Source organism: Oncorhynchus mykiss, chromosome 5 (assembly GCF_057628025.1).
Source record: "Oncorhynchus mykiss isolate SJ-2025 chromosome 5, ASM5762802v1, whole genome shotgun sequence".
NCBI classification, from domain to species: domain Eukaryota; kingdom Metazoa; phylum Chordata; class Actinopteri; order Salmoniformes; family Salmonidae; genus Oncorhynchus; species Oncorhynchus mykiss.
In genome coordinates, this window is record NC_143026.1 from 22,586,458 (window position 1) to 22,597,902 (window position 11,445).

General features: G+C 43.7%; 2 protein-coding genes across 6 annotated transcripts in view; one reads left to right on the forward strand and one right to left on the reverse strand.

Moving 5' to 3' along the window:
• Nucleotides 1-1,765, forward strand: part of LOC110523432 (transcription factor 7-like 1-B) — a 31,060-nt gene extending 29,295 nt beyond the window's left edge. For all 5 annotated transcript variants that reach the window (XM_021602112.3, XM_036977054.2, XM_090234183.1 and 2 more), the window contains 3 exons: nucleotides 37-144; nucleotides 227-314; nucleotides 446-1,765. In XM_021602112.3, the coding sequence (XP_021457787.2) occupies nucleotides 37-144; nucleotides 227-314; nucleotides 446-1,020 (771 nt within the window). In that variant the 3' untranslated portion in view covers nucleotides 1,021-1,765. The remainder of the gene's footprint in view (nucleotides 1-36; nucleotides 145-226; nucleotides 315-445) is intronic.
• A 3,171-nt stretch (nucleotides 1,766-4,936) lies between these two features.
• On the reverse strand, nucleotides 4,937-11,190 carry LOC110516770 (caspase-7). Its single transcript, XM_036977059.2, has 3 exons — nucleotides 8,654-11,190; nucleotides 5,939-6,102; nucleotides 4,937-5,844 (listed from the first exon to the last, which is right to left on the reverse strand). The coding sequence occupies exons 1-3, from the start codon at nucleotides 8,889-8,891 to the stop codon at nucleotides 5,395-5,397; spliced, it is 852 nt and encodes a 283-aa protein (XP_036832954.2). The 5' UTR covers nucleotides 8,892-11,190; the 3' UTR covers nucleotides 4,937-5,394.
• Between the last annotated feature and the right edge of the window lie 255 nt (nucleotides 11,191-11,445).

Below are 11,445 nucleotides of genomic sequence, written 5' to 3' on the forward strand. Positions count from 1 at the left end.
TGTGTTAACCCTGTGTGTCTGTGCGTCTGTCTACAGTGGCACACTCTGTCTCGTGAGGAGCAGTCTAAGTACTATGATATGGCCCGCAAGGAGAGACAGCTACACTCCCAACTCTACCCTGGATGGTCAGCTAGAGACAACTACGTAAGTAGTAATTATTTAGTAGTGATTTGATTGGTTGCTGTGTGGTGGTGGTGGAGGACGTGATGTGATTGTATGTGTGCAGGGGAAGAGGAAGAAAAGGAAGAGAGATGGCAGGCCAGAGACTGCTCCAGAGGGACAGATGACACACCGCCAGTCAGCTGCTCCAGAGGGTAAGAACCACCTAATACATTCAAGATCAGAGCAATATGAAGACGTGAGAAGTGACCTACTCTGTTCTACTTAATGACATAACTGGGAAGTAACAGCAAGACTGATCAGTGTGTTTTTATTTTGTCTCTAGAGCACTTCTCCGCGCAGCTCAAGAAGTCGTGTGTGTCGTATGGAACTCAGGAGAGACCCAGTGTGTCTCACACACACCTGACACACACACACCTGTCCCAGGCTAGTCCCGCCTCCTCTCTGGACTCTCCAGCCACGCCCACCACTGCTCTGGCCTCCCCTGCTGCTCCCGCACCTACACACACCGAACACACACACTCACACTCCGAGCACACACATCCTGAGCAGGTCCAGCCCCTCTCCCTCACCACCAAACCCCCTCGTCTGCAGTCACTCAGGGACACACACAGTCAGGCTTACACCCACATCCAGTCTCACACACATTCACATGTATTAACTCACACACACCTCCCTCTGCCCCCTACCCCCAATACCTCTTCATCCCCCTACTCTCATCCCCCATTTTCTCTCCACATGAGCTCATCCAGCAAACAGACTCCACCACTTCTGTCTCGACCAATCCCCTTTGCCTCTGGCTTAGCTCCTCCCACCTCTATCCACCAATCAACAATGAGCTCCCATCATGCCATGCTCCAGTCCCAGCCACTCTCCCTCGTCACTAGAAATAATAGTTAAAACCCAAAGACGCTAACCACAAATCTATGATCAGATTCCTCTAAGGCCAGCCGTAATCGTAAGCATTACACTACCCCTAACCACAGATACCTCTAAACCCTGTCTAATCATGGGTGGGAGGAAAAAATATATGACCCCCTATCAGTGTGTAGGAGAGTCCACTCTACTATGTGGGCAGGGGTGAACAACTCCTTGAGGGCTACATGATGCTCCAGCCTAGCAACACACACAATTGAAATAGTGTTTGAATAGAGGTTTAAATGAAGATCATTATTAATTGATTAGCAGAATCATGTTAGTGATTGGGGGGGGAAAGCCTGCAACACCCCCTGTTTGTTGCCTTAGGATTAGGGTCAATTTCTTCCTACTTTTTTAATTGCTTTTTTTGTCTGTAAATAAACTTTTTTTTAACCTTTTATAGATATTAGACCGGGTTTTATATTAGTATGGAAAGGAAACAATTATTGGTCAATATTTGACCACACCTCTTAACTTGTCTTCATGTAACTACATTTTTTTGTCAAATGGTATTGCAACGTCTTACCTTTTTTTGTATTAATTTGTCCAATTTGCTACTTGTATAAAATACAAAAAAGGAAAGGTACATTTTTAAAGAAAAATAGATCAAAGTACGTTTCAGTCTTTGTGGTAGTAATGTGTTTTCTGTTTTCCCTCCCTCCCCTATTCTTTTATAACCCCCCGTATGACTTGAGTCTTGATAATAAACATCTACTTATTTCTGAAACGTCTCTGTTCCTGCGTTGTCTTTGCCTTTGGTAGCATAGTCTTTCTAATAAACACACTGCATCTTCAATGGATCTCATCATCGAAGGTAGGTGTTTCCTATGAACCTCAACGTTTGACCAGCACAAATAAAATGTGCGTGCTTAGTCCCCTCCTGTTCACCCATGACTGAGTGGCCAAGCACGATTCCAACACCAAGTTTGCTGCCGATAACGGTGGTAGGCCTGATCACCGACAACGATGAGAGCCTATAGGGAGGTCGTCAGAGACACCAGGATAACAATCTCTCAATGTGAGCAAGACAAAGGAGATGATCGTGGACTATAGGAAAAGGATGGCCAAACACACCCCTATTCATATCGACGGGGCTGTAGTGGAGCGGCTTGAGAGTTTCAAGTTCCTTGGTGTCAAAATCAAATCAAATGTATTTATATATCCCTTCGTAAATCAGCTGATATCTCAAAGTGCTGTACAGAAACCCAGCCTAAAACCCCAAACAGCAAGCAATGCAGGTGTAGAAGCACGGTGGCTAGGAAAAACTCCCTAGAATGGCCAAAACCTAGGAAGAAACCTAGAGAGGAACCAGGCTATGTGGGGTGGCCAGTCCTCTTCTGGCTGTGCCGGGTGGAGATTATAACAGAACATGTCCAAGATGTTCAAATGTTCATAAATGACCAGCATGGTCCAATAATAATAATAAGGCAGAACAGTTGAAACTGGAGCAGCAGCACGGCCAGGTGGACTGGGGACAGCAAGGAGTCATGTCAGGTAGTCCTGAGGCATGGTCCTAGGGCTCAGGTCCTCCGAGAGCGAGAAAGAGAGAATTAGAGAGAGCACACTTAAATTCACACAGGACACCAAATAGGACAGGAGAAGTACTCCAGATATAACAAACTGACCCTAGCCCCCCTGACACATAAACTACTGCAGCATAAATACTGGAGGCTGAGACAGGAGGGGTCAGGAGACACTGTGGCCCCATCCGAGGACACCCCCGGACAGGGCCAAACAGGAAGGATATAACCCCACCCACTTTGCCAAAGCACAGCCCCCACACCACTAGAGGGATATCTTCAACCACCAACTTACCATCCTGAGACAAGGCTGAGTATATCCCACAAAGATCTCTGCCACGGCACAACCCGTGTGGGGGGGGGGGGCGTCAACCCAGACAGGGTGACCGATGTCCACATCACCAACAAACTATCTTGATCCAAATACACCAAGACAGTCGTGAAGAGGGCACGACAGCACAATTTCCCCCTCAGGAGACTGAAAAGATTTGGCATGGGTCCCCAGATCCTTAAGTTCCACAGCTGTACCATTGAGAGCATCCTGACCGGGTTCATCACTGCCTGGTAAGGCGCTGCAGAGGGTAGTGTGTACAGCCCAATACATCCCTGGCTCCAAGCTTCCTGACACCCAGGACCTATATACTAGGCGTTGTCAGAGGAAGACCCCAAAAATTGTCAGACTCCAGTCACCCAAGTAATGCTGTTCTCTCTGCTACCGCATGGCAAGCGGTACCGGAGTGCCAAGTCTAGGTCCCAAAAGGTTCCTTAACAGCTTCTACCCCAAATCAATAAGACTGCTGAACAATTAATCAAATGGACACCCAGACTATTTACATTGACACCTCCGCCCCTTTGTTTTTACACTGCTGCTACTCACTGTTTATTTTATATGCATAGTCACTTTACCGCTACCTAAATGTACAAATGACTTCGACTAACCTGTACCCCCCACATTGACTTGGTACCGGTACCCCCTGTATATAGCCTCGTTATTGTTATTTTGCTATTTATTTTGTAAACGTTTTTTTACTTTAGTTTATTTAGTAAATATTTTCTTAACCAACATTGCAGGTCAAGAAATGAAGGGCTTGTAAGGTCTACACCATTTGTTTTTGGCGCATGTGACAAGTAACATTTGATTTGGATTTGAGATGTAGATATGATCTGTTCAAGAACAAGTTTCCTCAACTCAACCTTTATTACTACAATAAAGTGCACAGTCACTGATCTAATCGTCTTACAATCGGAGCAAGGCTGAACTTGGGTATTTGGAACGCAGACGTCGTGTGTGTGTGTCTGTACCAGCCCAGGGTAAACTCAGAGCAGGTAGTCTAGGGGTTAAGAGCAAGTAACTGAACTTACCTGGTTCGAATCCCTGACCAGGTAAAAAAAAATATGTTGATGTGCCCTTGAGCAAGGCACTTAACCCTAACTGCTCCTGTAAGTCCTGGATAAGAGCGTCGGCTCATTGGCTAAAATGTAAATGCATAGGTGTATAGTATCAGTTGCTCTACTAAATTTAATCAGCTGGTTGAAGGAACTCCCAGGTTAATGATTAAACATGTAACTCTTATGGTCATGACCTCAGAGTTCCTCAGCAGAGAGTCCGTCTTACTGTAAATGAGTCTTGAGAGCGGAAAGTGATAGTGCTGAGAAGTACATTTGTATCAGTAATGAATCAGATGTGTGTGGTAGGTGTTTATGGGGTGGTTTATCAGTGTGCTTTGTTTGCGGTAGGTAATTATGTGCCAGAGTGTATCAGGTGACAGGCGTTCATGTTATGTGTTCTTCTTTCCCTGTCTTGTCTGTCTGAGGAAAGGCCTATAGTCCTTCTCACAGCTCAGTATGTGGGTTCAAAGAGTAAGGACGCATTCCAGCAATCTTTTTACTTTCCCTGTTGGAAAAACAATATCCCACCTATACAGTAATATACACACACTTAAGGGTTACACAAGTTCAAACTCAGTCATCCATTCAAGGAGTTAGTCTGATGGACTCCCCCATGCTTGCGGGAACAATAGTTGAGAAATAGAGAACCCCACTTGTGCCATGTCATGAGGATACCTGGGCCACTTATTGAGATGTTCCTTTTAAGTAAATGAGGTGAGAAGGAGACTGTAGTGTGACTTTAATATTTTAGTCTACCTGGACTGGTGTTCCTCCTTCTACAGCAGAGGTACTCAAATCTGAGCCTGCTGGTGCACTGGTTTGGCGTAACGCTGTGTCTTCTTCAACTTACTCTCCGTCTCACTGTACCAGTCAGAGCGCTACAACTTAGGAATACAGTCATGTCTTGTCTCAGTTAAAATACTAAAAACACCTTGAACATTAGATTTATCAAATCAATGAATGAAAAAAAGATATTGTCACACACAAAGTCGTTTTTTAACACACTCAACATTGAGCATGCGTGTTCAACTTACATTTAATGGTTTAAAATAAAAGCATAGAAGCAGAAGCTTAGCCTTAGGTTGCCATTTGAATTAAAGAAACAGACTCAAATAACATAGTATACAATTCATTATCTAGAATATTTTAAGATGCATGTCTATAAAGGAAGACGCCATAATCATCTACTCTGTGGTGAAACCACCAACACCTCCAGATCTGTTCCTTTATCCACATATCTGATCTTTACAATGTTCTGTTTCTATTATGCACACGAACATGTACACAAGTAACAGAGTGGAAATTCTGTCCCAACCTTTGCACAAACTCACAACCCTCTGGCTAACAACACATTGAAAGTCATCCGTACTAATGTAGCTGACAGAGCAAGTCTACCCTGTCAATCTGTGAGCGACAAGTGTCTTTAGTTCTCACAAAGACTTCGGGTTTAGCTTATAGATGGTTTGCGAGGTCTGTTGTACTCTGGATTGACCAATGTCGTTGCAGAAAGCCCATTGGCCCCGCCCTCCTTCTCGGGCTCGGCGAATGGGAATACCTCTCTGGTCAGTCGCGATACAAAGCAAGGCATTTCCTTCTTCCCCCCCAGCAGACGACCTTTGGCCTGGAAGCCAAAGGCTACACGATGGGAGAGGCGTGTCAGTAGGCGTGTCAACTCCAAGGCTCTGCCCCCTTCCTCCTCCAATAGGATGCAGAGTGTCTGGAGGAAGACAGCCCCCAGAGGGTGCATGAAGGCCCCGTAACCTGGCGTGGTGGCGTACATCACCGCTGTATCCATGGGGATGGACAGGTACTGAGACAGAGTGTCCTCAATGACATCACTTCCTGCTGAATCCGTCTCCACTGTCACCCCATCATCCAGCTCACCCCCACGACACGCCTAGGGAGAGAGAAAGATGATTACTAATGATGATTGTCACATCACTGACTGATTTTTTGTTGTGGATGTGGTGATTGATGATAATGGTACTGACCTGGATAAAGAACAGTTTGGTCTTTCCCTCCATGTGTGAGTTGTTGAAGCAGGAGAAGATGTGGGACAGTCTAACCGGCCTTCCGTCTGCCCCGAACACACAGCCCTCCTCCCCGTGAGATGACAGCACTGCCAGGAAACACTCCTTCACCGGCCGCTCGCTCTCTGCAATCAATCAATGCATCAATCAATCAATCAATTAATGAAATGTTATTAATTTATAAATGTTTTGTTAGAAAGTGCTTTACTGGCCTAGACCCACTAAGAGCTAACAGCAGCACAGTGGCAAGGAAACAGTCCCTAAAAGGAAGAAACCTTTAGAAGAACCAGACTATTGGTCGGCCCATCCCTCTCTGGCTGTACTGGTTAGAAGAAGAAACATTAATCTAACATTATCTCCCTGTTGGGTCATGTGATGATGGTGGTATGCGATTCCTCAGAACAGTTTGCTTTAGTGAAAGATTAGCTTATCCATCTGTCATCCTGTCTGCAGGTCACAGCACGGTGTGTGCATATGTCCGCAGGTGTTTGCACAGTAGTTATTAAACAGGTGTGTATAGGACTGTGTCATCCTTTATTACTAGGACATTCTGTCTCGTGAGTGTGCGTGTGTGTTTGTGTGTGTCATCATTTCATTCTGTCTGCACGCCATAGATACAGTATTTCAAATCTCCTATGATTACTACTGTAAGTAACTGTAAATAACAATGAATGGCAAATAATCTTTCCTCTGCCTCAGGTTAAAGACAGGTTAAAGAAGGATTTTTAAGCCTTGAGACAATTGATACATGGATTGTGTGTGTGCCATTCAGAGGGTGAATGGGCAAGACAAGAGATACGATCTGTTAGGAAGGTGTTGTTAATGGTTTGTTTTGTACACTCTGTTTATGTGTGTGTATACACTGAGTGTACCAAACATTAAGAACACCTTCCTAATATTGCGGTGTGCTCCCCCTTTTGCCCTCAGAATAGCATCAATTCGTCGGGGAATGGACTCCACAGGGACGCTGGCCCATGTAGACTCCAATTCTTCCCACAGTTTGGTCAAGGTGGGGTCTGGCACCTACAACCATACCCTGTTCAAAAGCACGTAAATCTTTTATCTTGACATTTCACCGTCTGAATGGTACATACAGTGCCTTGCGAAAGTATTCGGCCCCCTTGAACTTTGCGACCTTTTGCCACATTTCAGGCTTCAAACATAAAGATATAAAACTGTATTTTTTTGTGAAGAATCAACAACAAGTGGGACACAATCATGAAGTGGAACGACATTTATTGGATATTTCAAACTTTTTTAACAAATCAAAAACTGAAAAATTGGGTGTGCAAAATTATTCAGCCCCCTTAAGTTAATACTTTGTAGCACCACCTTTTGCTGCGATTACAGCTGTAAGTCGCTTGGGGTATGTCTCTATCAGTTTTGCACAACGAGAGACTGACATTTTTTCCCATTCCTCCTTGCAAAACAGCTCGAGCTCAGTGAGGTTGGATGGAGAGCATTTGTGAACAGCAGTTTTCAGTTCTTTCCACAGATTCTCGATTGGATTCAGGTCTGGACTTTGACTTGGCCATTCTAACACCTGGATATGTTTATCATTGAACCATTCCATTGTAGATTTTGCTTTATGTTTTGGATCATTGTCTTGTTGGAAGACAAATCTCCGTCCCAGTCTCAGGTCTTTTGCTGACTCCATCAGGTTTTCTTCCAGAATGGTCCTGTATTTGGCTCCATCCATCTTCCCATCAATTTTAACCATCTTCCCTGTCCCTGCTGAAGAAAAGCAGGCCCAAACCATGATGCTGCCACCACCATGTTTGACAGTGGGGATGGTGTGTTCAGCTGGGTTGCTTTTACGCCAAACATAACGTTTTGCATTGTTGCCAAAAAGTTCAATTTTGGTTTCATCTGACCAGAGCACCTTCTTCCACATGTTTGGTGTGTCTCCCAGGTGGCTTGTGGCAAACTTTAAACAACACTTTTTATGGATATCTTTAAGAAATGGCTTTCTTCTTGCCAGATTTGTGCAATATACGACTGATTGTTGTCCTATGGACAGTCTCCCACCTCAGCTGTAGATCTCTGCAGTTCATCCAGAGTGATCATGGGCCTCTTGGCTGCATCTCTGATCAGTCTTCTCCGTGTATGAGCTGAAAGTTTAGAGGGACGGCCAGGTCTTGGTAGATTTGCAGTGGTCTGATACTCCTTCCATTTCAATATTATCGCTTGCACAGTGCTCCTTGGGATGTTTAAAGCTTGGGAAATCTTTTTGTATCCAAATCCGGCTTTAAACTTCTTCACAACAGTATCTCGGACCTGCCTGGTGTGTTCCTTGTTCTTCATGATGCTCTCTGCGCTTTTAACGGACCTCTGAGACTATCACAGTGCAGGTTCATCTACAATGATTGAAGTTGATTTAACTAGGGACATCAATAAGGGATCATAGCTTTCACCTGGATTCACCTGATCAGTCTATGTCATGGAAAGAGCAGGTGTCCTTAATGTTTTGTACACTCAGTGTAGGTTTTCAATTGTTTTGTATTCAGGGCTGCAGTGGACTCTGTGACCGTCCCCTAATTGCTAACATTACGTAATAACGCTGATATGTTTGATAAAATGGATAAAACCAGGATATAAAGTATTTGTTACTGTTTTAGAGCTGATGTAGAGCAGGGGTGTGTGTGTATAAGGTATGTGTGTGTCTGTGTGTGTTACCTGTCTTGAAGAGTGTGTACATCTCATGAGAGGTGAGGTCAGTGTGTATGTCCACTCTGTATCCTAGTCTGGTCAGGGTACGGTGGAGTCTTTTGGCGTCTTTCTCTGCCCCTGGTCTCCTGCACAGTGGTACACCGTGGTCAAAGTTCGACACTGCGACCAGGACAGCGCGGTTACACTCCTCATCGCCAGCCTTTGTCCGTCTCCACAGTGGCATTTCCAAAAATATAGAGACCATTGGTCCAGTTGGTCGCTGCAGTCTGGTTCCTCTCAAGGTTTCTACCAATCCCTTTGGAGTCTCAACCTATCCCTTGCTTCTGTCGTCTCTGCTTGCTCTCTGGGGGTTTAGGTCGGATTCAATGTCTCTGACAAATGTACTAGTATATTGTGCACAAAGTCCAATGTGATAGAAAGAGTGTAGATCAGAGTGCCGAATTGAGTGACTTCTCTCTTGGGGTAAGGTTCAACAGGTAAGAGCCACCTGAATACACCACCAGCAGGTAAATATCCACCTGAATACACCACCAGCAGGTAAATATCCACCTGAATACACCACCAGCACGTATATATCCACCTAAGCTGTGTCTCAGCTTCTTTAGAATGTCAGTGTAAAGTCTGTGTGTTTATGAGTCAGGTTCAGGTGTGTATGTATTTATACTGCAGCTGAACACTGTTCCAACTTGCAGACAGATGGGCTACCGCCAATAGCCCTGCCCTTTACACTAACACACCTGGAAGGCCAGAAGTGGAATATCAGGATCACATGCTGTTGCGTCACAGTATTACCTAACTCTGCTCTTTCTGTTTTTCCCTCATTTCCTCCTACATTCATCTACTATGTTCTTTCTGTCTGCTGGGAAAGCCATCTCAGTGAAACCCGTGTAAGCTCATCTCTGGACTTAACCATATTTCACAACCTATACTATAGCAATGGATAACCACCTCATCTCATTTGTAAAGGGCTTGCTGGGCAGACTGTCATCAATAGCTTCACTTTCACAAAGACTCAAAGTCACATTGTATAAATAGGAGTAAGTGGTTCTGAATAATCACATTACTCAGGGATTGCCAATTTCAGACAATTTAACCAGCTATATTCACCTACATAACCAGAAAGAACTGACTACTGGAATGTTTTGCTTTTTAGTTGTTGTTAGGGATGGTCGTGAGTACACGAGGAATCAATTCAAGGTTTGTATTTGATTAATAATAATCAAATGCAAGAACTTAAAATGTTCACTGAACAAAAATGTAAGCGCAACATGTAAAGTCTTGGTCCCATGTTTCATGAGCTGAAATAAAATATCCCAGAAAGCTTATTTCTCTCAAATTTTGTACACATTTTTTTACATCCCTATTAGTCTATCTATTCCTTTCTTTAATCTTTTGGCATAAACCAGAGCAATCAATTTGTAATCAACATTGAGAGAAGGGTCTTTATCGGGCTTCGGAATCATTGAAATATGGCCCTGTTTCATAGTGGAGCCCATTTCCAATGCAATCTTGAAACATAAAAAATAGGGTCTTCTATTAACTGTCACGCCCTGATCTGTTTCATCTGTATGTTTCCAAGTCAACCAGCGTTTTCCCGTTCTCCTGCTTTTTGCTATTCTCCTTTTTCTAGTCCTCCGGTTTTGACATTTGTCTTTTTCTGGACTTTGTACCTGCCTGCCTGACCATTCTGCCTGCCTGACCATTCTGCCTCCCTGACCATTCTGCCTGCCTGACCATTCTGCCTGCCTGACCATTCTGTCTGCCTTGACCATGAGCCTTTTCTGCCACTCTGTACCTCCTAGACTCTGATCTGGTTTTGACCTTTTTGCCTGTCCATGACCATTCTCTTGCCTACCCCTTTGGATTAATAAACATTGTAAGACTCCAACCATCTGCCTCCCGTGTCTGCATCTGGGTGTCGCCTTGTGCCTTGATAGTAACTCCCAAAACTGTCTATAGAATTCAACTGACAGGCCACCAGGGCCAGGTGGTTTCCCTTTTTTCATTGAATTCAGAGCCTCTAATTTCTTCAGTTGACACAGGTGAATCGCAAACTGATTGGAAATCATCCTCAATTACAGAGACATAATTCTGAATGTGGTAAATGTAGCTTTCACAACCATCTTCCTGAAATTGTGAGTTGTTTGAGTTTTAGTGACCTAAAGAGAAATTGATGTTCAATTGTGTCAAAGGCTTTATATAATTGACAAATGTTGATATTGTAATGGGATCTTTGCATAACACATTAAATTTGAGTGCAGTTATAGATTTTATTTTGTAGTTTATTTTTTCAAGTGCAAAAAAGTAACTAGTGTTTCTTTTCCACTCTTCAATCCATTTTGCTCTTGATCTGACAAAGGCCCCCTTCCCCAGAGCCGTGTAGAACTGTTCTAATTCTAGTTGTAAAGATTTAAATACAGACTTCTTGAGATAATTATCTTTCTTTAGAAAACTGTCAAGCTTGCTCATCAACTCTTTTACTCTAAGGTTCTTTAACTTCACTAGGGTAGGGGGCAGCATTCAGAATTTTGGATGAAAAGCGCGCCCAAATTAAACTGCCTGCTACTCAGGCCCAGAAGATAGGATATGCATATAATTAGTAGATTTGGATAGAAACACTCTAAAATTTCAAAAACTGTTAAAATAATGTCTGTGAGTATAACATAACTGATATGGCAGGCGAAAACCAGAGGAAAATCCAACCAGGAAGTACTATTATTTTGAAAGGCTGTTTTTCCATTGAAAGCCTATCCACCATACAGAGACTTAGGACCCAGTTCATGAGCTCTGTGGCTTCC

What these genes read in the sequence shown, in the direction of transcription:
- LOC110516770 (XM_036977059.2), bottom strand. Translation starts at nt 8,891, where the DNA reads ATGGTCTCTATATTTTTGGAAATGCCACTGTGGAGACGGACAAAGGCT. An exon ending in GTACACACTCTTCAAGACAG is followed by an intron (nt 6,103 to 8,653) that starts GTAACACACACA and finishes GATTGATTGCAG; the next exon opens with AGAGCGAGCGGCCGGTGAAG. An exon ending in CCAAACTGTTCTTTATCCAG is followed by an intron (nt 5,845 to 5,938) that starts GTCAGTACCATT and finishes CTCTCTCCCTAG; the next exon opens with GCGTGTCGTGGGGGTGAGCT.